This window comes from Rhinoraja longicauda, chromosome 7 (assembly GCF_053455715.1).
Source record: "Rhinoraja longicauda isolate Sanriku21f chromosome 7, sRhiLon1.1, whole genome shotgun sequence".
NCBI lineage: Eukaryota > Metazoa > Chordata > Chondrichthyes > Rajiformes > Arhynchobatidae > Rhinoraja > Rhinoraja longicauda.
The window spans coordinates 51,419,667-51,447,533 of record NC_135959.1 but is presented as its reverse complement, the minus strand read 5'-3'; the positions used below and the strand labels follow the sequence as shown (position 1 = coordinate 51,447,533).

General features: G+C 39.9%; 1 protein-coding gene across 2 annotated transcripts in view; it reads left to right on the top strand.

Annotated features, from left to right (window-relative positions):
• The window catches only part of mrps9 (mitochondrial ribosomal protein S9), a 179,251-nt gene that overhangs the window by 123,183 nt on the left and 28,201 nt on the right, over window positions 1-27,867 (top strand). For both annotated transcript variants that reach the window (XM_078402588.1, XM_078402589.1), the window contains exons 2-5: window positions 5,563-5,742; window positions 15,872-15,934; window positions 16,029-16,059; window positions 24,089-24,168. In XM_078402588.1, coding sequence (XP_078258714.1) covers window positions 5,563-5,742; window positions 15,872-15,934; window positions 16,029-16,059; window positions 24,089-24,168 — 354 coding nt within the window. The remainder of the gene's footprint in view (window positions 1-5,562; window positions 5,743-15,871; window positions 15,935-16,028; window positions 16,060-24,088; window positions 24,169-27,867) is intronic.

Sequence of the window (27,867 nt, the reverse complement as noted above, 5' to 3'; positions counted from 1 at the left end):
CCATTTCTACAGCAGTTTGTTGTTTACCCAAGATTCCAGCATTGGCAGTTTCGAACTGTGACTCAACTGTTAAATTGTGGTTTTTTAAATATATAGAATGGTCCATCTGAGCTCAAAATATCCTACATGCCATTTCTAAAGAGCACTGGAATTTGCCAAGTCTTTTGACCACTTCACTAAGATAGCTTAATCATGATTATGCATTTATTTATTATTTATGGATTTTTCCATATGCAGATTATTTTCACATCCAAGTAGTATTTTATTGCTTTTGAAGAACTAAAAGTGTCTTATATGTGTGCTCTGGTAATTGAATTCAAGAATATAAAATGATGTGTGAATGTACAATTTGAGGTGCATGAGCAGAAGCCAAAGTATGAAAACGAATAAAAGTTGGTAGAATAAATTGTAAACTTCTGAAAACGATTATGAAGTTGCTTTATATTTGTATAAATCTGATTAATTTGTACTTTAGAGTGCAGATAGACACTCTTCTGCCACTCTGGAATTGACCAGTGTGGCATCTAATTGGAAAGGAAACAATATCTCTGCAATGTTGCCAAGTGGCAAAATTAATGAATCAGTTTAAAAATTCACTAAAATCTTTGGATATTATGAGCGCTCTTTGTAATTTTGTATACAGACTGATGAGACCATTCCTGGAGCATTGTCTGTAAGTTTTGTCTCCTTGCTTGAGAAATGATATACAATGCCCTCCATAATGTTTGGGACAAAGACCTATCATTTATTTATTTGCCTCTGTATGCCACAATGTGAGATTTGTAATAGAAAAAAAATCACATGTGGTTAAAGTGCACATTGTCAGATTTTAATAAAGGCCATTTTTATACATTTTGGTATCACCATGTAGAAATTACAGCAATGTTTTTATATAGTCCCCCCATTTCAGGGCACCATAATGTTTGGGACACAGCAATGTCATGTAAATAAAAGTAGTCATGTTTAGTATTTTGTTGCATATCCTTTGCATGCAATGACTGCTTGAAGTCTGTGATTCATGGACATCACCAGTTGCTCAGTGGCTTCTCTGGTGATGCTCTGCCAGGCCTGTATTGCAGCCATCTTTAGCTCATGCTTGTTTTGGGGGCTAGTCCCCTTCAGTTTCTTCTTTAGCATATAAAAGGCATACTCAATTGGGTTCAGATCGGGTGATTGACTTGGCCACTCACGAATTGACCATTTTTAAGCTTCGAAAAACTCTTTTGTTGCTTTAGTAGTATGTTTGGAATCATTGTCTTGCTGTAGAATGAACTGCTGGCCAATGAGTTTTGAGGCATTTGTTTGAACTTGAGCAGAAAGAATGTGTCTATACACTTCAGAATTCATTATACTACCATCATCAATGAAGATAGTGAGCCAGTACCTTCAGCAACCATACATGCCCAGGCCATAACACCCCCACCACCATGTTTCACACATGAGGTGGTATGCTTTGGATCTTGGGCAGTTCCTTCTCTCCTCCATACTTTGCACTTGCCATCACTCTGATATAAGTTCATCTTTGTCTCATCTGTCCCACAAGACCTTTCTCCAGAACTGTGGTTGCTCTTTTAAGTACTTCTTGGCAAACTGTAACCTGGCCGTCCTATTTTTGCGGCTAACCAGTGGTTTGCATCTTGCAGTGTAGCCTCTGTATTTCCGTTCATGAAGTCTTCTGCGGACAGTGGTCATTGACAAATCCACACCTGACTCCTGAAGAGTGTTTCTGATCTTTTGGACAGGTGTCTGGAGATTTTTCTTTATTATACAGAGAATTCTTCTGTCATCAGCTGTGAAGGTCTTCCTTGGCCTGCCAGTCCCTTTGTGATTAGCAAGCTCACCAGTGTTCTCTTTCTCTCTTAATGATGTTGCAAACGGTTGATTTTGATAAGCCTGTTTGGCTGATGTCTCTCACTGTTTTATTCTTGTTTCTCAGTCTCATAACGGCTTATTTGACTTTCATTGGCACAATTTTGGTCTTCGTGTTGATAAACAGCAATAAAAGTTTCCAAAGGTGATGGAAGGACTGGAGGAAAGTCTAGGTGCTGAGAGCTCCCTTATACCTGCATTAAGGAGGCAATTAAACACACCTGAGCAATTATAAAAACCTGTGAAGCCATGTGTCCCAAACGTTATGGTGCCCTGAAATGGTGGGGACTATGGAAAAAACACAGCTGTAATTTCTACATGGTGAAACCAAAATGTTTTAAAATGGCCTTTATTAAAACTTGACAATGTCCACTTTAACCACATGTGATTTTTTTTCTATTACAAATTTCAAATTGTGGAGTACAGAGGCAAATAAATAAATAATGGGTCTTTGTCCCAAACATTATGGAGGGCACTGTACTTGCCAAAGAAAGGAGTGCAATAAAGATTTGCAGGCTAATTCCTGGATTGGCAGAATAGTCCTAAAAGGGGAGATTAGGTTGTCTAGACCTGTGTTCATTGGTGTTTAGAACAATGAAAGGGGATCTCAATGAATGTACAAAATTATGCCAGGGTTAGACAGTTTGGATTCTAGTTTGACAGTTTGGACAGGAGGATATTTTCCCTAACTTGAGAGATTGGAACAATTAGTTGCATTCTCAAGTGATCAAGAATGACATCCAGAACTAAGATCCAGATCAGTCTGAAGAAGGGTCTCATCCCAAAATGTCACCTATGTATGTTCTCCAGAGATGCTGCCTCACCTGCTGAGTTACTCCAGTACTTTGTGTCCTTTTATTAGCCAACATCTGCAGTTCTTTTGATCCTGCATTCTAAGATTGAAAGACATGTCTTCACTCAGAGAATGGTGAACATGTGCAATTCCCTACAGAGCTGCTGAATACATTGAATGGTGAAGCGAACTCCAGCTCTGATCTTCCATGTGTATAGGGCTGCCAGATTTATTTTGAAAGATAACACATGTTTCACATGTTTTCATTGTCGAGTGCTCAAGCTCTAACCTACCCTTCCTCTAAATTTCCAGTATGCTGCATCATCACCTTGTGCTTATCCACTGCCAAAATATGGCCCATTTGAGTGCTTCTCAAACAATTTCCTGTGCATTTCTAAATTGCACTACTAGAAATTTCACATGACCCCCTTTCCCCACCCCCAGAAGCCAACCATAATAAAATAGTAAAAAATAATTACGGTCTGAGTATTGTGTCATCAAATGGCAACTCTGCCATTTGTCATCAAAATGTGGCTTCTTGGGTTCAATATAGTAATAGGTTTCATATATTTTTTTATATTCAGGATTCAGGATATCTTTATTTGTCATCCAAAAAACAAGTTTTTTGGACGAGATTTCGTCACCCACAGTCCAACAATAAAAGCAATCAAATAAGCAAATTACACAACCCCAACCAACACAAAACACAAAAAAAAGAAACATCCATCACAGTGAGTCTCCTCCAGTCCCCTCCTCACTGTGATGGAAGGCCAGGATGTATTTTCTCTTCCCCTGCCGTCTTTTCCCGCGGTCAGGCTGTTGTATTTGCCACGATCCAGGCCGCACCGGACGGTGAAAGGTCTGCAGCGGGCCGACCCCAGCCCCGCTTATTTTGCAAAAGCTTTGACAGCTACCTCATGATTACGTGATTGTGACTCAACACAACATTATCAGCAATGAACTAGGCAACTCTTCGCTTCTTAACTTAATTCATTGTGTGCCCTTCACATTCTACGTGTATTTTGTCAAAGCCTCAGTTCATCTTCAAACTGCAAACAACATCATTTTTGTCTGACATAAAACCAATCTCCATCCCTGGCTTATCTTCCTTGAAACTACTATTTGTGTTTTTATCAACTCTGAATATCTCTCACTTATCCCCAACCCCCAATCGTGCATTAATTTTAAATGACAGATAATGTTAATAGGTGTTGATGGTTCATTTGAAAATTTTCCTGGTGACTTATTTGGGGAAAAAAAAACTTTAATTTCTCCACATTAATGTTTTGGAGATGGCATGTTACTTATAATGTGATGACTTTCATAGTGTGTGTTTGGAGAAAGATACAAAAAAAATTTTTTTTTAAAGATAATCAACTAAAACTGTGAAATAATGGTGGAATATGTAATTTCAGGTTATATTCATTTTTCTGAAGCAGTAATACTGAACACAGAAAGAGGTACAGTTACACCTAAGCAACTAACTTATGGAAATGTAACAATTTTGCAAAATTGCTTGAGTCCATTAAAATAGTTTGTTTGTCATAAGACAGACACAAAATGCTGGAGTAACTCAGCAGATCAAGCACGGTGGCGCAGTGGTAGAGTTGCTGCCTTACAGCGAATGCAGCGCCGGAGATTTAGGTTCGATCCTGACTACGGGTGCTGTCTGTATGGAGTTTGTACGTTCTCCCCATACTGCGTGGGTTTTCTCCGAGATCTTCGGTTTCCTCCCACACTCCAAAGACGTACAGGTATGTAGGTTAATTGGCTGGGCAAATGTTTAAAAAAAAAAATTGTCCCTAGTGGGTGTAGGATAGTGTTAGTGTGCGGGGATCGCTGGGCGGCGCGGACCTGGTGGGCTGAAGGGCCTGTTTCTGCGTTGTATCTCTAAATCTAAAATCGAAATCTCTGGAGAAAATTGATAGGCCAAGTCTTGTAACGATAGGCAAAGACATTCAGACTTTTTCACTCAAATTTGTCGCCTATTACGTGAGCGGGATGAAACAAGTCAAGATACATTTTTTGAACTAATGAATAAAATTTGTAAAAAGTTCCAAGAATACTGGCAACATATTGGAGAAGGAAAATTTTCAAGTCAATAACTTTCTGGTTAAAGATCATCATTGTGAACATTTATTTCTGTCAAAATTTAATTCTGCTTCTCTCTCTACATATGTTATCTGACCTGATGAATATATCCAACATTTTATGGTTTTATTTCTGATTTCTAACACCTACAGTTTCTTTGCTTTCTAAGTTAAATTTGTGTTGAATTGTTAAAATTGAAAGTTTAGTCTTAGCAGTGTTATATTTTTGATAGGCTTATTTCTGTGTGAGAAATCATACTCTTTTCGTCACCTTCTTTTGTAGAAATGCTTGGTGTACAGGATTTAACAGATTAGTTGGTTTTAAACAATTTTCATACCAAGGTAGGCTGGGTTCATTCAGCATAAGAATCCCCAAAAAGTTTTAACATTACACAATCAATTTCATAATAGGCTAATTGGGAAAACACTTCTGGATGCTGGGAAATACTGAAGAATAAGCAGTGGGATCAGTCCCTGGCAGATGGTTAAAAACAACAAGTGCCAATGAATAACAAAATGTTCTGGTCCCTTCAGACCAACTCCACAATTTGTTAAGGAAATAAATTCGATCATAATAAGTTTTCTTGTTAAATTATGAAAAGTATTCTACAGCATTTTATTAAGAATGTTTGCAGCCATTTTGAATACACCCTTTGCAGTTTGCCAATATGTGGTGAAAGGAGAGCTGACAAGTTAATTCTTCTTAGAGTCATGCTTTGGAATGGATATCAAAATAATTTGTATGGAAAGGTAATGCACCAGTCGGAATCAGTAAGTTAAAAGATAATGGCATTTCTTGTTTTATTTCAGCTGGTACGATTCATCTGCAGCAGCAACCCCTTGCAGAAGAAAAGTATGGCTGCTACATTCCATGTGAATTATACCGAAGAATTTATTAAGCAGCAAATTGAAGAGTTCAATATTGGAAAGAGACATCTAGCTAACATGATGGGCGAAGATCCAGAAACAATCAGTCAAGGGGATATTGATGTAAGGTCTCTTCCACTTTTCATTATCAATATTATACATTTTCATTCTTTACTACCTCTATGTCTAACTCTTAAGTACGTGCAGCTAGTGATCAGATTATAACCTTGTTTAGCACTACAGCTGCTGAGGTTTCTGCATTAATTAGTATTTTAAAATAATCTGTTTCTTCTCCAAGGCCCTTAAGGATTATTTTGGAAGATGGGATTAAAGTCTAATGGCAGCTGATATAGTGCAGGCAGTGTGGGGATGGGAAGCTAAATGTGCACTGGATACCCTCATATTTTTGGTCGGAAAGGGCAAAATTATGGACCAAACTGCAGGAAATAAATTGGGTGGAAGAAGAGAAGTTTTGTTGGGTGCATGGGACGAAAAGTCGTGATGCTAGAATAAATCAATTATTGCAAAATTACTGCTGTTAAGAGGGCCAAAATCTAGATATTAGAAGTATAATTATAATTGAGATTTAGAGGAACAAGCTTTACCAGGGTAAATAAAGTGGATTTGGAAGGACGAGCAGTATGAGTGCTGAAGTTTAAGAAAAAGTTGTTCCAGCAAGACAATTCAATTAATTGTGGCCATGGAATATGATGTGGTCAAAACATTGGCTGCATTTATATCTTGAAGAATTTACTTGAAGAGAAGATTAGTTATGAATAAAAAATCCATTTATAGGCAAGTGGAATTCTCTGCCTCAGAAGGCAGTGGAGGCCAATTCTCTGAATGCATTCAAGAGAGTGCTGGATAGAGCTCTTAAGGATAGCGGAGTCAGGGGGTATGGGGAGAAGGCAGGAACGGGGTACTGATTGAGAATGATCAGCCATGATCACATTGAATGGCGATGCTGGCTCGAAGGGCCGAATGGCCTCCTCCTGCACCTATTTTCTATTGTCTATTGTAATTGAAGATTGCAATGTCAATAGACAATAGGTGCAGGAGTAGGCCATTCAGCCCTTCGAGCCAGCACCGCCATTCAATGCGATCATGGCTGATCACTCTCAATCAGTACCCCGTTCCTGCCTTCTCCCCATACCCCCTCACTCCGCTATCCTTAAGAGCTCTATCCAGCTCTCTCTTGAAATGAAATAAAAACGGTATTGCATGCCTGGGGTTTTTGATTTTATTTTAGAAGCAACTAGAGAGCAAACACTCAGACCAAATGAGTGGATATCTGGATAATTTCTGCCCTATATTAAACCCTTGTTTTAATGGATCCCTTTATAGCAGATCTTGGTTATAGCGGACAGATCTGCTAACGCCATCCAGGCTCACATTGCCTCCCTGGCTCGTTAGGTGTGCCAGCGAGCCCTTCTTCACCCATCCAACAGTCCGGTTGATACCGCTGTTGTTGCAGCTCACGCTGTAGCCCCTGGGGAACCGCTTTCTTCAGGCCGCTGCCAACGACAAAATGGGATCGGTCACCGTGGGGCTCCCACCCCTCTCACCAGCTGCCGCTTCTTCCTGTTGGCCATTGCTTTGTCCGCTGTCTGCTCAACTGCCGCGGCCTCCTCTTCTCCCGTTGCTCTGTCCACTTGGCGTCTTTTCATCCCCTCTATTACTGCCCCCTTCTCCTCCTCCCATCACTATGTTCATTCATCTGCGCCCACTCTCCACTGCTGCCGCCTCCTTCTCCCCCAGAGTCGCCAACATACTCCACCCTGGAAGATGCTGGTGACTGTAGGGGAGGAGGAGGTGACGGTATAGCAGACAAGGCGACCACCGAATGCATCCTGTTGGCTGTGGTCCCAAGAAAGCTCTGACAACAGGGGCTAAAACGTGAACTGCAATAGCTGGTGAAGATAGGCTTGCTGGTGCAGACTAGTGGCAGCGGTGCATAGTTTTAAGGTCAAACAACACAAAGTGCTGGATTAACTCCACAGATTCCTGATGTAACCTATCCATGTTCTCCAGGGATGCTGCTTGATGTGCTGAGTTACTCCTGTACTTTGTGTCCTTTTGTGTATTAACCATCATCTGCAGTTCTTTATTTTAACTACACATAATGATAATACCTTGCTTAGTTATAGCAGTCGACAATACAAACACCAGTTTTCCCCACCCCCCCTCCCCCAGTTGGTCCATTATAACAAGGGTTTACTGGATATGCTATCACCAAAGCCCTGAAATCAGAATCAACTCTTGTGAGAGCAAGTTCACCAGTTGGTCTCCAGGAAACATTTGTGGAAAGCTTGGAAATTGACCACCATCTGGAGCAAACATCTAATCGGTAACCCAGCATCTAAATATTGGACTTGCCATATAAACATAGCACAAAAAGTAAGGAAATTTGTGTTTGGTAGATTATTTCTGTGTTGTAACAATGCTTCTTGGCAATAAATCTTATACCGTTGGAAAGCCTGTTTATTTCCCTTTTAAATGGTGCCACATTTGTAAGGAACATGCATTTGTGGGATGAGCAGCAGAGCTGAGTATATGGGTTGCGCCCATGAAAAATTTGCCAAATCTCTGCCAATGCCAAACAGCTTATTCTGCCATTGACTCTTGTTCGGTGTTGTTTGGTGGATTGGATGATTGAAGTCTGAAGAAACAAGACATATTGGCAATTTAACAATTTATTCATTTAATAAACAGGAGCCACAGTAGCGTGTGGAAGAACCATACACAGCCATAACAGCCTGGCACCTCCTCCTCATGCTGGTCACCAGCCTGGTCACACACTGTTGTGGGATGGCATCCCATTCTTGTCAGCACCTGGGAGTACCAGAAGCTGAAAACAAGAGTCAATAGCAACAGCAGAATAAGCTGTTTGGCATTGGCAGAAAAGATTTGGCAAATTTTTCATGGGCGCAACCCATATACTCAGCTCTGCTGCTCATCCCACAAATGCATGTTCCTTACAAATGTGGCACCATTTAAAAGGGAAATAAACAGGCTTTCCAACGGTATAAGATTTATTGCCAAGAAGCATTGTTACAACACAGAAATAATCTACCAAACACAAATTTCCTTACTTTTTGTGCTATGTTTAGAATATTAAAGGCTTTTAAGTCTATTCTGAACAAGTCAGAACTACTGTGGTCACTTGATACATCATTGAGCATTAGAAGTTTTGCAGAATCTCTATTTAAACTATGGACTACACACAAACACCCTGAACTTTATTTAAACTTGACTGTAGTGTCATACTTTGCCTTGTCAAACATTAGCTTGGTTAACTAATCCTGAGGTTGATTTATAATTGTTGCTACAAATCAGTCATACAAAGAAAATGTGATTCCATGAAGAAAATTAAATAGTACAGGTGTCCGTACGCATCCAGTTAATGTCAGTTTGGCAACTAGCAACAACAGAATCAATTGAATGATGTTTTAAGCGACTGTAGCTAGTAGTGGCACTGATAAATTGCTACTTTTTTTGTTCCATTCATGCTGATAATATAAATTTATGCAATGGTTCATCGGAAAAAAAACATTGAGCAATACTGATTATTGGCATTTCTTAGGCAGCTGTTATTACTATTCAGTTACAAAACAACAAGAAATATACAAGAAATACAATTTGAGAATTCTTCCCAGAATTGTATTTGTCAGTTGTACGAAATACTAATCACTGAGAAAACTGAGCACTGACAGAAATTTATGCAAACTGATTTCTTCTTTCCTGAGATATTGTTCTGTGACTCATTAAATTTCCCCAGTAGTTTCTAGCATCTGGAATATCATTCAACAGTCAAGAGTGTTTTATTGTCATAAGTACCAAATAAAATTAAATAAAATCCCAAGTGCAATCAAGGCAGTTTAATGTTTGGAATTTAGTTGGAGTTCATAGCATTCAATAGCCTGATGGTTGGTGGGAAGAAGCTGCTCCTGAACCTGGGAGTTACAGTTTTCAGACTCCTATGCGTTCGTCCAGGTGGCAGAGGTGAAATGAGAGTGGCCATTGTTAAATGGATCCTAAGAATTTTATTGTTCCGTTTTGGCACATACAACAATAAAACACTCTTGATTCTATGTATCAACATGTGTAATAATGCTATGGCTGAACCTGGGTGTGTACGCTTGCCACATCTAAGGAGCATGAGATCTGTTTAATCAATGCTTTAGAAATTCAGTAGCAAGACCTGAACTCGATAAAGGAGTGTTCACTCCACATCATATGTGAAATTAGCAAGAAGAGATGGAATATATTTTAATCTTCCATCTTTAAAACGAGCACCTGAATGAATTTCGGTCAATACAACATGCTAAATCCCAATTACAAATGGCCCACATTGGGGTTGGTGTTGGGTAGATGAAATTCATTTGTTCAGATGTCAGCAGAGGTAGAATCTCTGAATTATTTAGATTTAGAATGTTTAATCTCATGGTAATCATTTTTTGTATTTGCTCTTAAAATCTGCAACAATCATGTAGATTTATGAACTACCAAAGATAGACACAAAACGCTGGAGTAACTCAGTGGGACAGGCAGCATCTCTGGAGATAAGAAATGGGTGACGTTTCCCATTCCTCATGGTCACTCATTCCAAACATCACCCATTCCTTCTCTCCAGTGATGCTGCCTGTCCCGCTGAGTTACTCCAACTTTTTGTGTCTATCTTCGGTTTAAACCAGCATCTGCAGTTCCTTCCTACATATTTATGAACTACCAAGTAGTTTATTTACAGGTATAGAGCTTTTGGGAAGGAAAATAAGTCTCGTAACTTTTGTAAAGAGTGCTTTCTACCAGAAAGTTTCAGATGTGATGTGTGCCAGCCTAGTTTCCAGCTTCCACAATGCCTGTGACTGAGCCACGTGGAGTTTGGAGCTTTAGGTGTAAAAACTCTTTATTCACAACAAGCAGACAGACTCTGCCTTTGGAGAATCTTTCAGTGGAACCTCCCTGATCTCAGAATGTATTGTGTTTCATGCTCTTAAGAACAAAAATAACAGCAGGTGATTAAATATAATTTCAATAGTTGGAACCATTTGGGAGCATATCTTAATTGAGAAGACCGTCATACATCTTTCTTGAGACAAAGTAGTTAATATCAAAGATGTATAATATAAAGCTTGTAAAACCCAACACTCAAAATTAATGTTGGGATGGAGTGGGGGGCTGACACTCTCAGTATACTAATCCCCCCATTTATTGAATTTCCTACACAGATCTGTGTCACCTTGGTGTAAAATAACTTTGTTGAAAAATGTGATGACTGGTTGACAAGACCATGAGCCATTCTCTTATATATTGACCAAATGTAAGATAGTGTGCCTATTACCTTGCATTTGGCCAATATATATGAGAACATCTTGTAGTCATGTCACTTTATAAATCATATCTATTGAGCACCCTCCTCCTTTGGGTCAGTAGATTACGTTCTGCAGATTGTACTGTTTATTTCCATTTAATCTCCAAACTAATTCCTGCTTGTTGTTAACATTTTGAAATAGTTTATGAAGGCTGGTTTTCATTTGTTTTAATGGCTGCTACCTCCATGATTCCCGTAGTATATCACACACCTAAAAATCCTTAGCAAATGAGGCACTGTTCCACAATAGATTTAAAAAGTAACACAAAGTTTCTTCTCTGGAGGTTGATGTAACTCGGCACATTATTGACTGATGTAGCAAATTTGCTCCCATTTAAAATAAGTTTATTCCTTCTGGTCCATAGCTGCTCTTTAAATTGAAACAATAAATTCAGAAATCTTGTTTTAATGTGGGATACCTTCAATCAAATATAATGTGCTGCAGAAGAAGGTATTTTAAACAGTACTTTCAAAATTAGAAGAATCTGAAGATGCTTAATAGAACACTCCATTGAACTTTAAATATATTTGTGTTGCTTTTTCTAATTGATTTACTTTGCCTATTTCCGCCATTATACAATTATTTTTGATGTATTATGATTTTTGCTCATTTATAATAAATAAAGTTGTTAAGACAAGCGTATCTAAGTGAAATTGACAACTAACATGAAGAGCCAGATGTTGATTATGGAGCTCCAAGAATCTGCTGAGAACAGTTTAAATAAATTAGCACATGCACATTAGCTGGTCTTGCTATTAATTTAGAAGCGAATCAGTAGAAATGACACTTGGTAGAATCATTGATTAAGTAAATAACTTCATTTTCGCTGCCGAGGCAGGATAACTAATTGATAGAAACGGCCAACATGACCTGGTGCTTTTCCCATGTCAATGGTATAGTCATATTCAATTCTCTGTCACTGGAACAGGTGAAACAAACTCTACTTGTGAATTATTGATCTGGCAGGATGCCTGAATTTTGCTAGCTAAATTAAACTTGAGAAATTCTGTTTAGAAATAAAGTCAAAATCGGATTAGTGCTGAATAGTAACGTTTTTTTCCCATTTATTTATTTTCTATTGTTCTCAAGGACCCAATTTGTGAATTGTCAAACACAAAAAAAATTAATGCTGCGGACTATCAATTCCAAGATGGTATTCATGAAAAAAATATTCCATTTCAAGAGGATTTTGAGATTTGTTGCTTTAAAATATTACATTTGAGATTAAAAAAACATCGTTTATTTTGCAAAACAAATATGTAAATTATGTTTCTTATTGAGGGCTTTTTTTGCAGCATATTTGGAGTTTCAGAAATCCCTTTGTAGTGTGTTATCATGTAATTGAAATTTGAATTCACGCTTGGACCCAGCATCTCTCCAGAAGTTGAGAGCAAATCATTTGGAAATGGCAAGTAGATCCTTAGACAGTGCAAACTTAAGACCCTTCCCACAGACTGCCCTGGTGATTCCGCAATGTTATGCTGACAGAGGCATTTTCCTTTTAATTTTAAGAGATACAGCGTGGAAACAGGCTATTCGGCCCACCGGGTCCGCACCGAACAACGATCCCCGCACATTAATGCTACCCTGCACGCACACTAAGGACAATTTTTACATTTACCAAGCCAATTAACCTACAAACCTATACATCATTGGAGTGTGGGAGGAAACCGAAGATCTTGGAGAAAACCCACACAGGTCATCGGGAGAACGTACAAACACTGTACAGACAGCACCCATGGTCGGGATCGAACTCGGGTCTCCGGCGCTGCATTCGCTGTAAGGCAGCAACTCTACCGCTGCGCCACCATGCCACCCTATGCCCTATTCTTCTGTCATTATATGTCTCTGATCATTAATTGATTGTCAAGAGCGTTTAATGAAAAAAATCACTTGCCTTCATTTACCTTTCTAATGAAGGTAGGTGACCCCAATCCAAAGAAAAGGTATTGTGTGGCTAGTGTAAAACTGAGTGAGTAGATCAAAAGTGTATGATGGCCTATTCAAAGTACATATCACATGTTTCTCATGTTAATAGAAGTAATTCTGTTGGTAATTATCAGAATAAATTTATGCAGCAGTGTATTGCAACAAAAACGTCCTCTTCTACATTGCATGTTGTATTAATGAGAACGGAGAAATAGCTTCAATTTTTAAATTTGTATGCCTGCCCACAGACGATCTTATGCATAGCAATGATTAAAGATGATGGGAAGAGGTGAAATGTGGATAGCTGTGGGAGTCGGTGGGTTTATAGTAATTGCCAGTATGTAATTTGTCACCTGAGATCAAAGAGAAAAACCCGAAGAAGGAAGAGAAGTGTCAGAAATGGTCCAAGTGAATTTAAGAGTGGGATGTAAGTTAATAACATAGATGACAAAATTGCCGAGTTATGCACAGGTCCAGGTAGCAGTATCAAAGGAGTCATAGATATCGAATCGGGGAGAAAGACGCAAGGAGCAGTATCAGAGAAGATTTAGAACAAGGACTGTTTCAGAGAGACAATTAAAATTCAGACGCAGCTGGAGCCCATGCGATTATGAGCAGAATTGATTAAGTTGTACAGGGTAAGAACAAGTTCTGCTAGCTGTGTGTTGGTGGAGGGAAACTGGTTGGATTTTAATTGCAGAAAGAAGCAGAAGGCTTTAAGACACTTCTGAAGAGGGGGATGGACATGTATAAAGAGTGGATGTCCATAGTGAAAATGAGGCAGCCTGGGCCAGGGAATGGAAAACTGTCTAGGAGTGCATGCAAGGTGTCCCAGGTGTAGGTGAGAAGAACTGGACAAAGGGAGACAGGATAGAGTCAAGGTGTGAAAAGATAAGTTCAGTGAGAAAAGGCCAGTGGCTGAAAAAATGGGCTTACCACGACAGTCCTGTTTGTGTTTTTTGAAAACCAAAATTACACTCTTTTATGATGATTGTATCCTTTCTCTTTTTAAGAATGCCGAAATATTTGTAAATTGTCACAATACTAAGTCAAAATAAATAAAACAAGAATTATAACAGATCAAACAAAGTGTGAAGCACCCTGCCAAGCTATGTGAGTTTCTTTTATTGTATCTTGGAGCTACCTTATAATTTTTCTATTTAATTTGTGACTGTGGCTTGTGTTTGTAAATTTGTAATTAACGCGTTCTTAAAGAGGGAGTTGCTTGGGGGGTGGGGGGGGGGGGCGAGTACAAAGACTGGTCGTCGAATTACTGTTAAGACAATGTACGTGCTAATACACCAGGATAAGAGCTCAGCCAAGAAAACCAATGCCAAAGTAGTGTCTAAACTACCTATACACACTTATGTTGTAGGACAATAACTAACTTCATATTCAGTAATAAGCTATCTACATGTTAACAAGTACACAAGCTAAATGTTTAACCAAGAAACCCATTGCCACGTGAGAATCTAAAATGCCGTTACACAGTTAAACTATGGGATAACAAAAAATAGGTATGTAGATGCCAGTATCTTAGTGGAGTTATTGAGTGGGCACCTCTCTTCCCTGGTGTTTCATTGAGTTAGGTCCATGACAGCTCGGGATGGCTCAACAGTTAGTTCTGGTGTCCCAGAACTACCTTGCTCAATACCTGCTCTCGCCACCTATGCTACCAGTATGCACTAATAAACGAGGCAGTGGGGGGGTGGGGGGGGGGGGGCAAGGAAGTTGTCCAGGTGGTGGAATGCAGAAAGGCGTCCCAGATGTGGGTGTGAAGGGACTAGACAAGGGGATACAGGTTAGATTTTGTTTTTCCCCCTTTTTTGATGCTTTTATCGTTTGTCCCTTTCAAAAATGCACAAACATTTGTAAATTGTTACAATGCTAAGCTTAATTAAATGAAGCGGTAGAATCTGAACAGACCAATCAAAATGCGAAGCACCCTGCCAACGCAATACTAGTTTATTTCCTTATATCTGGAGCGACCTTGTATCCTTTTAATTTGTGACAATGGCTTGTGTTTGTAAATTGTACAATGACAGACCAGTTCCATATCATATGAATCATTACATAAATAACTAATCAGTGAACCATACATTCACATTTACTGTACAGATGGTTGTCATTTGGGCCTCTAACTGCTGAAGTAACCAAAAATATCCACTGCTTTACATTCTCCTTAGCATAATATCATTGTCTACTTCAATTTTTTTTTGTCTGCGCTACCCTTACAAATCATTATGGTGTCTGCCTTGGCCATTATCTGTGGAAAAGCATTTTATGCTCTGACAATTCTGTTGAAATAAATTTATCTCGCCACTCCTGACTCTTGACAATTTTAAATTGTTGTCCTTGTCACAGTTTCTCCAACCACAGGAAATAAAATTTTATTTTTTGTTTCTAAGACATTCCTTAATTATAAAAGCCCATTAAATCTCTTAATTTTTCTTGCATCAATGAAAATAGTCCAGTTTCTCAGAATCCGTGGCTTCTTGACACATCTTACTGTAAATTCTGTGCAGCTCCAGTGTATGTTCCATTCATTATAGGGTGCCTCGTGTTGCATAAATATTATGCATAAATAAGCAATATTTGCCATAATTTTTAACTGCTAATTTTTATTCTTCTGAAAGCAAGTTATATTGGAATATAATATTACTTGTGGCTACCAATGCATTGCCAAGTGATTGTTTCCAAAAAAAATTTTTTGTGGTTATTACCCATTCTCCTTGTATCTTTATTATTTCTTTAAGGTGTAAAAACTTAAGATGTATTGAACATGTAATATTGTTATGTTGACCCTGAACACATCAATCAACTCCTAAATAGTAAAATCTCTACCCTCAGGAAAAAGGTGCTTCATTTATCAGTTCAAGCAAAAAATGACTAATAATTTCACACAGATTTTGTTGTTAAAGGCATTGACTTATTTATCATTTTTATTCCAGAGATCCATTAGGTACCTCTTTCCATCTGGTTTATTTGAAAAGAAGGCTAGACCTATCATGAAGGTATTGAAAATGTTTCGCATCTCTAAAGTTTCTACTTCAATTCACTATTTATTTATTTACCTTTGCTGATTTTAATATGTCTGATTTATTTCAGCATCCTTTGGAAGTTTTTCCAAAACAGAGAGGTAAGATGCCATTTCCTAATGTTGTGAAAAGTGGAAGCACTTTTGGTCACTTTATAACTAGTATGTATACATTTAGTGTACAGCCCAATGATATTTGCCAATTGCTTTAAATTGGAAACTCGGTTACCATCTGTTCATTGGTGTGCTCTGCTGTATCAATTGTGTGCTGCAATATTTTTTACGGAATGACAACGCAGTCTTTAAACAAGACACAGGCTTTATCGTGCTTCTATTGTTTGTTGTTGCTATCCTTTTGCTCCATCTCTGCTGATAAAGCCAACCTCTGAGCAATCACCATTGATACTGTTTTTCATGACAAGAATGGAAGTGATTTCCAGTCTTTGCCTTTCCAACTCCAGGTGTTGCATATGGAGAACATTTTATAAACGTTCTGTCTCCAAATTTCTTCTCATCAGTAATCCTAAAGACATTTTTAGATTTAACTTCCATTTTGCTAGCTGTCTCACAATGGTAGGATGTGCAGTAGATACCTGGTGGTTTGGCATTAAAATGAGTAACTAGGCAGTATTGCATAAGTATACATTTAATGGCAGGACCCTTAACGGCACTGATGTACAGGCAGATCGTGAAGTCAAACCCATTGCCCCCAGAAAGTAGCTACCCAAGTAGATAGGTTGGTAAAGAAGGGTTATGGTATGCTTGCCTTTATCAGTCAGGGCATTGAGTACAAGATAGAAACAAGAAACTGCAAATACTCATGTACAAAAAAAGACATGAAGTGCTGGAGTAATTCAGCGGGTCAGGCATAATCTCTGGAGAACACGGATAGATGTGGTTTCGAGTTGGGACTCTTCAGACTGGTGGGGGGAGAAAGCTGGGAGAGAAGAGGGGCAGGACAAAGCCTGGTGAATTGTAAAGCTGATGGAAGGAATGTGTGTGAAGGGGGAGGGAAGAAGTAGTTGCATATACAGAGAGCACAGGGGAGAGGGTGTGGTACGGGAAAGAGGGGCAGGGGGTTGTAGCTAAAATTGGAGAATTCATTGTTCTAAACTGTTAAATTGTAAGCATTGAATATAAGAGTCAGGACGTCATGTTGCAAGTTTATAAAACTTTTGGTTAGGCTGCGTTTGGAGCATGATGTGTCATTCTGTCAGGAAGAATCTGGAGGCTTCTGAGAGGTGGTAAAAAATTTGCTAATGTTACTTTTAATCCCTTCATCCAAGTCGTTAATGTATATTGTAAATAGCTGCAGTCCCAGCACCGAGCCTTGTGGTACCCCACTAGTCACTGCCTGCCATTCTGAAAGGGACCCATTTATCCCCACTCTTTGCTGTCTGTCTGCCAACCAATTTTCTATCCATGTGAGTACCCTACCCCCAATACCATGTGCTCTAATTTTGCCCACTAATCTCCTATGTGGGACCTTGTCGAAGGCTTTCTGAAAGTCAAGGTACACTACATCCACCGTCTCTCCCCTGTCCATTTTCCTAGTTACATCCTCAAAAAATTCCAGAAGATTAGTCAAGCATCTTGACTGATCTCTTCGAGATCTCTATCTGACTCCCCAGAGCTCTGCAGTTCACTGTGAAGGCCCTACCCTGATTTGTCTTCCCAGAATGCAATCATCTTCACTGTCTACGATACCACTTATTTTAATGTCATCTGTAGACCTACTGACTGTGCCTTACCAATAATCCAATGTGCAATGCGGGTGTGGCTGACAGGTCAGTATTCACTGCAGTTTCCTATTTAAGATGCTGCATTGTTGATCACTTTGGACTGTTGTAGTCTATGTGAAGGTAGCCCCATACCATTTTCTAGACAAGATGTTTTAGAAGTATGACCCAATCAGAATTAAAAAAGATAATTTCAATAAATATAAATCAGTGAATGATTCGGAAGGGATATTAGAGCTAGTGGTGCTCCTTGGGACTTCTAAGAGGTAGTGGCTCCATGTTTTAAAAATGAGGTGGTAGGCAACTTTCAGGAGTCACTTACTGCAAAAACTTAGCCATTGACCCCAGATTCTAACTACTGTGAAGCTTCAGTCTTTATGAATTGATATTGTTAAGTTTCTGATCATTGGTGACTGCTTCCATCCCCACCATTAACATCATAGAAGTATAGATTTATTCAGGTTGGAAACATTGGGATTTAGCTGTGGAAATGCTGCTAATTATCGAGGGAGCAATTAAACTCACGTTGGGAATTGTCGTTGGTTAGTGTTTATATATTGCAAATATGAGTTGCCAACATCTGATCAAGTTAAGGTCTTGCAGTGTGGGTGCAGATTGCTTTCACAAGACATGTGCATGTTATTGGCAATATACCACATTTCTGACATTTTTGCTTGAAGCAAAGCCATTAATGAAACAATGGAGTGAAAAAAATACATTACCTTAGCGAAGGTTACAATCCTCTTCCTCTGTGCAGAGTTACGGCTCTGGCTAGTGGAGTGACTTAGACAATAGACAACAGACAATAGGTGCAGGAGTAGGCCATTCGGCCCTTCGAGCCAGCACCACCATTCAATGTGATCATGGCTGATCATTCTCAATCAGTACCCTGTTCCTGCCTTCTCCCCATACCTCCTTAAGAGCTCTATCTAACTCTCTCTTGACTTCTTTCTGATTTTCATTACCTTCAATTTACAAGGGCTCCTTGATCCTACTTTTCGTCAAAAGCTGTTCTACTGTCAAGATCAGTCATTCTGGCCTCCAACTCTAACTGTCTGGTCCATGTGTTACATAGAAACATAGAAAACAGGTGCAGGAGGAGGCCATTCGAGCCAGCACCGCCATTCATTGTGATCATGGCCGATCATCCACAATCAGTGACCCGTGCCTGCCTTCTCCCCATACCCCTTGATTCCGCTTGCCCCAAGAACTCTATCTAACTCTCTTTTAAATTCATCCAGTGAATTGACCTCGACTGCCTTCTGTGGGAGGAATTCCACAAATTCACAACTCTGGGTGAAAAAGTTTTTTCTCATCTCAATTTTAAATGGCCTCCCCTTTATTCTTAGACTGTGGCCCCTGGTTCTGGACTCCCCCAACATTGGGAACATTTTTCCTGCATCTAGCTTGTCCAGTCCTTTTATAATTCTACATGTTTCTATAAGATCCCCTCTCATTCTTCTAAATTCCAGTGAATACAAGCCCAGCCTTTCCAATCTTTCCTCATATGACAGTCCTGTCATCTCGGGGATTAACTATGCTCCACTGGCCTCAATAGCAAGAATGTCCTTCCTCAAATTAGGAGACAAAAACTGCACACAATACTCCAGATGTGGTCTCACCAGGGCCCTGTGCAACTACAGAAGGACCTCTTTACTCCTTTACTCAAATCCACTCGTTATGAAGGCCAACATGCCATTAGCTTTCTTCACTGCCTGCTGTGCCTGCATGTTTACTTTCAGTAACTGGTGTACAAGGACACCCAGGTCTCGTTGCACTTCCCTTTTTCCTAATCTGACACCATTGAGATAATAATCTGCCTCCTTGTTTTGCCGCCAAAATGGATAACCTCACATTTATCCACATTATATTGCATCTACCATGAATCTGCCCATTCACTCAACCTGTCCAAGTCACCCTGCAGTCTCCTAGCATCCTCTTCGCAGTTCACACTGCCACCCAGTTTTGTGTCATCTGCAAATTTGCTAGTGTTACTTTTAATTCCATCATTTAAATCATTAATATATATTGTAAATAATTGTGGCCCCAGCACCGAACCTTGAGACACATCACTCGCCACTGCCTGCCATTCTGACAGGGACCTGTTTATTCCTACTCTTTGTTTCCTGTCTGCCAACCAATTCTCTATCCATGTCAATATCCTACCCCCAATACAATGTGCTCTAATTTTGCCCACTAATCCCCTGTTTGGGACCTTAAAGACAGCGTTGGAACTGTGTCTGGCAACACAGTCATGAGTATAGACGGAGTAGAGAAGGGGACTGGGTACACATCCATGAGATGCTCCTGTGCTGATGGTTTCCAAGGAGGAAGTCTTGATGGAGGTCTGCATGTGAGGAAATAGAGGATCCAATTGCCTCAGAATGAACAGAGACCTTTCCCTGAGTTTGATGATAAGTATGGAACATAGCATGGAGTCTGATTCTTTAATCGCACATCCATTTCCAAAGGTCACATTTGTTACCATGTCAGTAGGACGAACTGGATTTTTTTCTCTCATTTTCCTAGCTCAGAGATTCTAAGCTAACTATAAGACTCAAAATTGAAAAACTATAAATTGTAAAGTTTCTTCATAGAAATGGAGGTGATTCCCTGGAATTCTGTAGTTACAATATGGTGATGGCTAGTTCATTGTGTTTTTAAAGAGGAAATAGATACATATTTGAAAGATTAGTAAATTAAGGGCTATGTGGAACTAGCACAGAAAAGATGAGGCTCGGGGCAGATCAGTTATGATCAAACTGAATGGCAAGACAGACTTGAGGAGGGATGTGTAACACATCTTTTTAAAGGTCCTAAAGTGATGGCTGAAATGAAAATGCTTCAATGTGCTTAACAGAAGATCTGTGAGAGAACTTATGATTTGTATGACAGGTTATCTATAGTGGCTTTATTACTGGCCTTTTGGGAGTACTAGAGACGCTAAGTCCTGATTTGTGGATTGAATTTCCTAGCAGCTGCGTGAATGTAACCTTGCTGGACTCATCAGGTGTGAATGCCCACTTGACTCAAAGAAGAGCCTTTCTGTGAAGGGGCTTTCTTAGTTGCTGACTTAACAAATGCAGCTAAAGTTTGCATTGTGTTTGCTGCTGATTGCTTATGATCTGCCAGTTGGAAAGCAGCAGGGCTTATCTCAATGGTTAAAAATGTTGTTTAATAGATTTGCAAGTTGTACGGGCCATGCAGTGAACTGTTAAGAGTGTGGACAGTGAATAGCCAAGTAACCTGTGGAATTCTTCAGAGTAAATCATTTGATCAAGTAGCTCATTTCTCAAAATTCTAACTTATAAAAATATTACTGAATGCTGGCATTGGCAAGGTTCAAATTTGTTTGATTATCTTCACTTTCTATTTTAGAAGCAACACGTAGTGAGCAGTGATCTTGTTTAGCCTTATCTTTAGCGACAATCCATATCTCTTTTAGCGTATTGGCCAGAATCGAATAGATGGTCTGGAATGCCCTGGAAATGTAATTCAAAGCTTTAGTTGCTGCAGCATTTTGTCTTTCACCTTCTGTTGATTTTGCTGGGGAAATCGAATATCATTTTCTGAACTGGTGTCCACACTGCATATAATTTGTCTCCTGCTTGACCATGCCATTATTCTAAAACATGCAACAAATGTTAGCTTTTTCACATCTACACTCTTCCTTTTTTGAGTGCTGCTCGTAAAATTGGCAGTTGCATTTGATGTTTCCTCAATGCAAAATTGGCAATAAGTGCACTAGTGATCTAAAAATGGTACCGACAAGTTTACTGTGCTAACATCAATACAGCTACAGAATAAACATCCTGAGGGCTTCTTCATCATTGCAGTTGATTTTAACCACGCCAATCTCAACACCCTACCTAAATTTCACCAGCATGTTTCCATTCCAACAAGGGGAGAGAACACACTGGATCACGTATACACCAACATTAAAGGTGCATACAAAGCGGTCCCACGCCCCTATCTGGGTCACGTTGATCACATCTCTGTACTGTTAACCCCGGCTAACCAACCATGGTTTAAAAAGGAAAAAGCAGTCACCAGGAACATCACTGTGTGGCAGGAGGGAGCAACTTCAGCACTGCAAGACTGTTTTGAGACCACTGACTGGTTGGTTTTCAAAGAGGCAGCCACATGCAGAGGCCTCACGGACTGGAGGAGTATGCAACGACTGTCAGCAGCTACATCAGCAAATGTGCGGGTGATGTTGCAACCGCCAGAACTATGAAAATACAACCCAAACAGAAGCCCTGGCTCATTGCTCAAAGCCCGTGATGCTGCTTTCAGATCTGGGGACAAGGCGGTGCTAAGAGCAGCTAGGAATAGCCTCGCTATCAGTGTCAAAAGAGCTAAAGCTTCTTACGCTCTGAAAATACACGATCACTTTCAGCAGGATGACCCCCGACGCAGGTGGCGAAGCATTGAAACAATTTCCAACTACAAGAGAAATGGCCCTGATGCCTATACAGATGACGAGTGCTCCCTGCCAGACACACTAAATTCTTTCTACACACGCTTTGAAGCCACCAACAAAAAACCAGCCCTCAAGAGCCCCCCGCCCCCCAGGCGACCAGGTACTGTCTGTTACAACAAATGATGTGAGAAGAACCCTGCTGAGGGTGAACCCACACAAAGCTGGTTGCCCAGATAACATCGCCAGTTGCGTGCTCAAAGAGTGGCCCACCAGCTGACAGATGTGCTATCTCCCTGACCCAAGCTGTTGTTCCCTCATGCTTCAAATCTGTTACCATCATCCCACTATCCAAGAAATCCCCAGTAACATGCCTCAATGACTACCGCCCCGTGGCACTGACCGGTCGTCATGAAGTGTTTCAAGCGGCTGGTCAAGGCATACATTAACGCCCCCATCGCAAACACACTAGACCCCCACTAATATGCATAAGGCAGAACTGCTCCACTGAGGATGCAATCGCTTCTGCCACCCATCTAGTCCTGTCTCACCTAGAAAATAAAAACACCTATGCACGTCTGCTGTTCCTCGACTTTAGCTCAGCGTTTAACACTATCATCCCCCAGACCCTGATAAGTAGGGTGAGCTGTCTTGGTCTGAGCACCTCAATGTGCAATTGGATTTTGGACATTCTAAGTACAGGACACAGATAGTCAGAGTCCACACTCGGTCATCTCTCAGCGCCACTGTGAACACCGGAGCCCCCCAGGGCTGTGTGCTGAGCCCACTTCTGTTTACACTGCTGACCCACGACTGTGCCGCCATGCACCAGGCCAATAACATCAAATACGCGGATGACACCACAGTCGTGGGGCTCATCACCAACGGCGATGAATCCGCCTACAGGGACGAGGTGAGGCAGCTTGAGCTCTGGTGCAGAGACAACAACCTCTCTCTGAATGTCAACAAGACGAAGGAGATGATTATCGACTTCAGAAGGGCTGGAGCAACTCACTCCCCCCTGCAGGTCGACGGCAGGACTGTGGAGACAGTGCACAGTTTCAAGTTCTTGGGAGTGCACATCACAGACAATCTCTCCTGGAATCAGAACCCCTCCTCCTTAGTGAAGAAGGCTCAACAACGCCTGTACTTCCTAAGGAGACTAAAGAGAGTTGGTCTGGGTACATCCATTCTCTCCAGGTTCTACAGATGCACCATCGAGTCCATTCTGACTTGCTGAATCACTGTCTGGTATGGGACCAGTTCAGCTGCAGACAGGAAGGCCCTGCAGCGTGTTGTGAAGACAGCCCAGCACATCACTGGGACCAGATTCCCTGCCATCAGTGACATTTACAGAGGAAGGTGCAAAAGTAAAGCCTGCAGCATCATGAGGGACTCCTCTCACCCCTTCCAAGGTCTATTTGACCCACTGCCTTCTGGAAGAAAGCTGAGGAGCATTAGCTGCAGAACCACCAGGTTCAGGAACAGCTTTTTCCCCTCAGGCTGTTCGTCTACTGAACTACCCCGCCTGACTCTGGGGGGAAGGGGGGGGTTAGCACCTTAGCACCTCACCTAGCACTCTGCACTTTATAATCTCATTTAATGTGCAATTAATAATTTACCTGCTCTCATTGATGGTTTTAATTTCACCGTTTACATGCTTTAAACTAGGTTAAATGCTTTACCTTTTACCGTTTACATGCTTTAATCCCCTGCCTATATGTATTGTATTGTATTGCACTGTCTAATTGTATTGTACTGTATCGTATTGTACTGCACTGTCATCCCCTGTCTATATGTTTTGCATTTGTATTGTACTATGGCCCCCGGAGGCACTCTGTTTCGTCCCATTCGTTGCATGGTCTGTAAGAAGTGGAATGACAAATAAACTAAACTAAACTAATTAGAACATTTACTCATGCCTTGGGGAAACCAAAATGTGAATTTCTTTTTTTTCCCCTATGTTTTACAGCTGTACAATGGGGAGAAGATGGCCGTCCTTTCAATTTCCTTTTTTACACTGGAAAGCAATCCTACTATTCACTAATGCATGTAAGTGTTTAAATAATATGAGTGCAAAGGAAATAACTTGCTGCTGCTTTGAAAATTAAAGATTAAGTGAAATTTAAGTTAATAAGCTTAATTTCTGTTGGCAAAACTAAATGAAATTTGCAATCAGGTGCATATACAAAATGACCATCTTTGAAAGTGTTTGTCATCAAAGTTAATTCAAACCATTCTAAAGCACTTCCACTACAGTTTGAGTTGATTTAATACTAGCCTACTCGTACCCTGCACCAAGACCCACTTGGTACGACAAAGGTCTGACATTAGAAGTGTGATTTGTGCTGCATTTATCATTTGTGTATCTACAAAATGCAAATCTTAATGTAATACAGGTATAACACCGATTTTTCCGGCAACTAATGGTTCAACACCACCTTTAATCCAGACAAAATTACAAGAGTGCACTTGAATTCCCGCGACTGCCTGACTAGGTCAATTGTCGGCCACAGATGCCATTGCATGGCGCGCGCTCTTTCGGGATGTGTGCCTACATCCCGAAAGAGTTAATTCTATTCATTATTATAATTATTTACATTTCTAGCAGTCCATGGTGCTTTAGAGACATGGGAAGGGTATAATTAGTGGGTCAGGGGTGTGTTATTGAATCATTATTACATGACCTCCGTTGGCTGGGCAAAATGGATAATCCAGCAATGCTCTGGAACCAAGGGTGCCGGAAAATCGGCAGTGTACCTGTATATTGCAAAATTATAGTTTTAATCATTTGTGCATTTTACTTTTTTGATTCATTGTCATCATTTTCCTTTCTAATTCTTTCCAGCTCAATTCTTTCTAGTCAACTGCTTTCCCCCCCAGATGACAGCACCATTAGCATCATGTCAGCACGACATGACCATTTTAAGCCCTCAAGTAGGATAGTCATAAACTACCTGGCATAGCTTCAATTTTCTCTAGTTTATTTCAAAGCTTCCTTGTTATTTCAAAACTTCATTGTTATTTCTAAACTTGGTTAAAGACATTTCCCCTTGTCCAATAAAAACACAACATATCACATTACCATTTTTTTCACTAAGCACATTGTCCTCATCTGCAAAATGAAGTACACTGAAAACCCCAATGTCATTTTGCAGTGCAATTCTGTGCTTGAGAGAGTAGCTTAATCGGTTGTCTTTGAAGATTGGGAGCATTTTTTCTTCTGTTATTGTTACTCCTGTTATTTTCATAGAAATACTCTCAGAAATTATCTATGTCTGTATTTTTATGGAGAGACTCGAGTTATACATTTACTCAATTAACTGCAATCAAATGGTAACCAGTCAACAATCTGATGTATGTGGCATATTTGGAATCACCTGGATTCACTAAAATCACACAAGCTGAGTGTAAAATATTAATTCATTTTCTATCCTGTGAAAATTATTGTTTATCTTCAAATTTCTTGCTCACATAAACATTTTTGTTGGTTTTAACTTGGAAGGGTATAATAAAATAATAACAATTTAACGTGTATTTTCTGGAGGAGAATAGAGCTGTGTATATCGATTGTTGTTGTGGTAGGAATGCAGTATGTTGCCAATCAACTTGGTATACGCACTGCTGATGTGCTTGTTATGAGATAATATTTAACGCAAAGTTAGTACCTCTTTTACCACAACTTTCCATGGGCAGATTTGTAAGAGTTGATCACTGCAGTTATTGTCTGTGCATTTACTTTTGTGAAGATGGAGCTCGTTTCTCTCAAGGGCAGTAACGTGCCAAAACATTGCATGCTGGCTTATTGGTCCCATGAGGCATTCTTACTATTCCTGTTTTCCCTTTGCCTGCCACTGTGCCACCTCCTCAAAACACCCGCTCCCTCTCGCCCCATTGTGCAATCAAACATACTATGCACCATTTATCTGTTATTTCCAGGAAGATTGACAGGCTTACACGCTGTACATATTTTGCACATTCACTTCCTTTCAGTTGCAGCTCAGTGGTATAAAATTATGCAAGTAATTGGGTGGCACAGTGGCGCAGCTGGTGGAACTGCTGCCCCATAGTGCGAGACCTGGATTCAATCCTGATCTCAGGTGCGATCTGTGAGTTTGTCCATTTTCCCTGAAACCACATGGATTTCCACCGGGTGCTCCAATTTCCTCCCACATCCCAAAGACGCGTGGATTTCTAAGTTAATTAGCTGCTGTAATTAGTGTGAACTGATTGAAATCAATGGTCAGCATGGACTCAGTGGGCTGAATGGCCCGTTTTCATGTTATATCACTAAAGTAAAACATGTTTAAGTAACCTGTAAATTCATTATTAATGATTAATAATATAGGCTAAGTTAAATTCCCCACATTCATGATGCTCTATTGTGCATGGGGGTATCAAACACTGAATCACAGTATAATCCTGGTACCGTACCAAAAGTGGCAATACTGTTGGTTTTGCATCAAAACCCTTCAACATTTCCATTTTTCAAGTATAAATGAGAGAATCTGCAGTGATGAGCATCTGTTTTCTTTTGGAGTTTCTGATGTCTAAAAGTGTGACTGCAAACTTGTTAACCGCTTAGAATTCACTGAGAGCTGTTAAATGTAATACATTGGTTTGAATCATTCGGTTGTTTAATAATAAGTCATGATACAATGATCACTAATACTCCTCCACACAGTTGTGATCAGACAGCTATCAACCTGCGACCTAACTCATTTCCCCCTTTGGTTTTGTTACTACCTACAACAGCAATACTGATAAAAAGAAGCATTTTTCCTTGTTCCTTTACTATCCCATTCTTAATGTGTTAGCCTTTGCTCACTCTCCATTCATGGCCGCATTGCTCTTGTGTGCTGTTTTCAGAATCAGGGACAGTTTCTTCCCAGCAGTTATCAGGCAACTGAATCATCCTACCACATCCAGAGAGCAGTCCTGAACTACTATCTACCTCATTGGTGACCCTCGGACTATCCTTGTTCAGATTTTGCTGGCTTTACCTTAATGTTATTCCCTTATGTATCTATACACTGTAAATGCCTCAATTGTAATCATGTATTGTCTTTCCACTGACTGGATAGCACATAACAAAAGCTTTTCACTGTACCTCCATACACATGACAATAAACTAAACTGAACGGAACTGTGTACATAGATAGAATATAGAACAGTGCAGCACTGGAGTAGGCCCTTCGGCCCACAATGTCAATGCTGAACATGAAGCCAAGTTAAACTAATTATCTCTGCATGCATGTGATAGTTACTCCTCAGCTAAAACAGATATTTATTAAACAAATATAATAGTCTGTCGACAAGAATATAATTGTGGCACGAAGGAAGGATAATTTTTATAAGCTACTTGAGCAACCTCTCATGATTCCCTGTTAAAAATTCCTTCCATCTGCCATTTACTATTTGTAATTTTTTTAAAAAATTCACCACACCTGATATGTGTCATTATGTTATTTATTGAATCATCACCCCTCCTCCCAGCACTGTTCATGAGCTAACATGATGGCAAGAAATGTATATATGCTGCAAAATCAGGAACCACAGAATGTATTATTTTATGTTGTCTTATATTTTATTTCTAAATGTTATTATGCACATGTAACTTCATATTACAATAATAATTTTATCATTGGTTAATAGAAATCACCTTGAAGTGTTCTTTGGGGGAAAATAATTGTAATCTTAATTATCTTAAATAAGGTGTATATTAAGATGCCTAAGATATTTTTAATATTG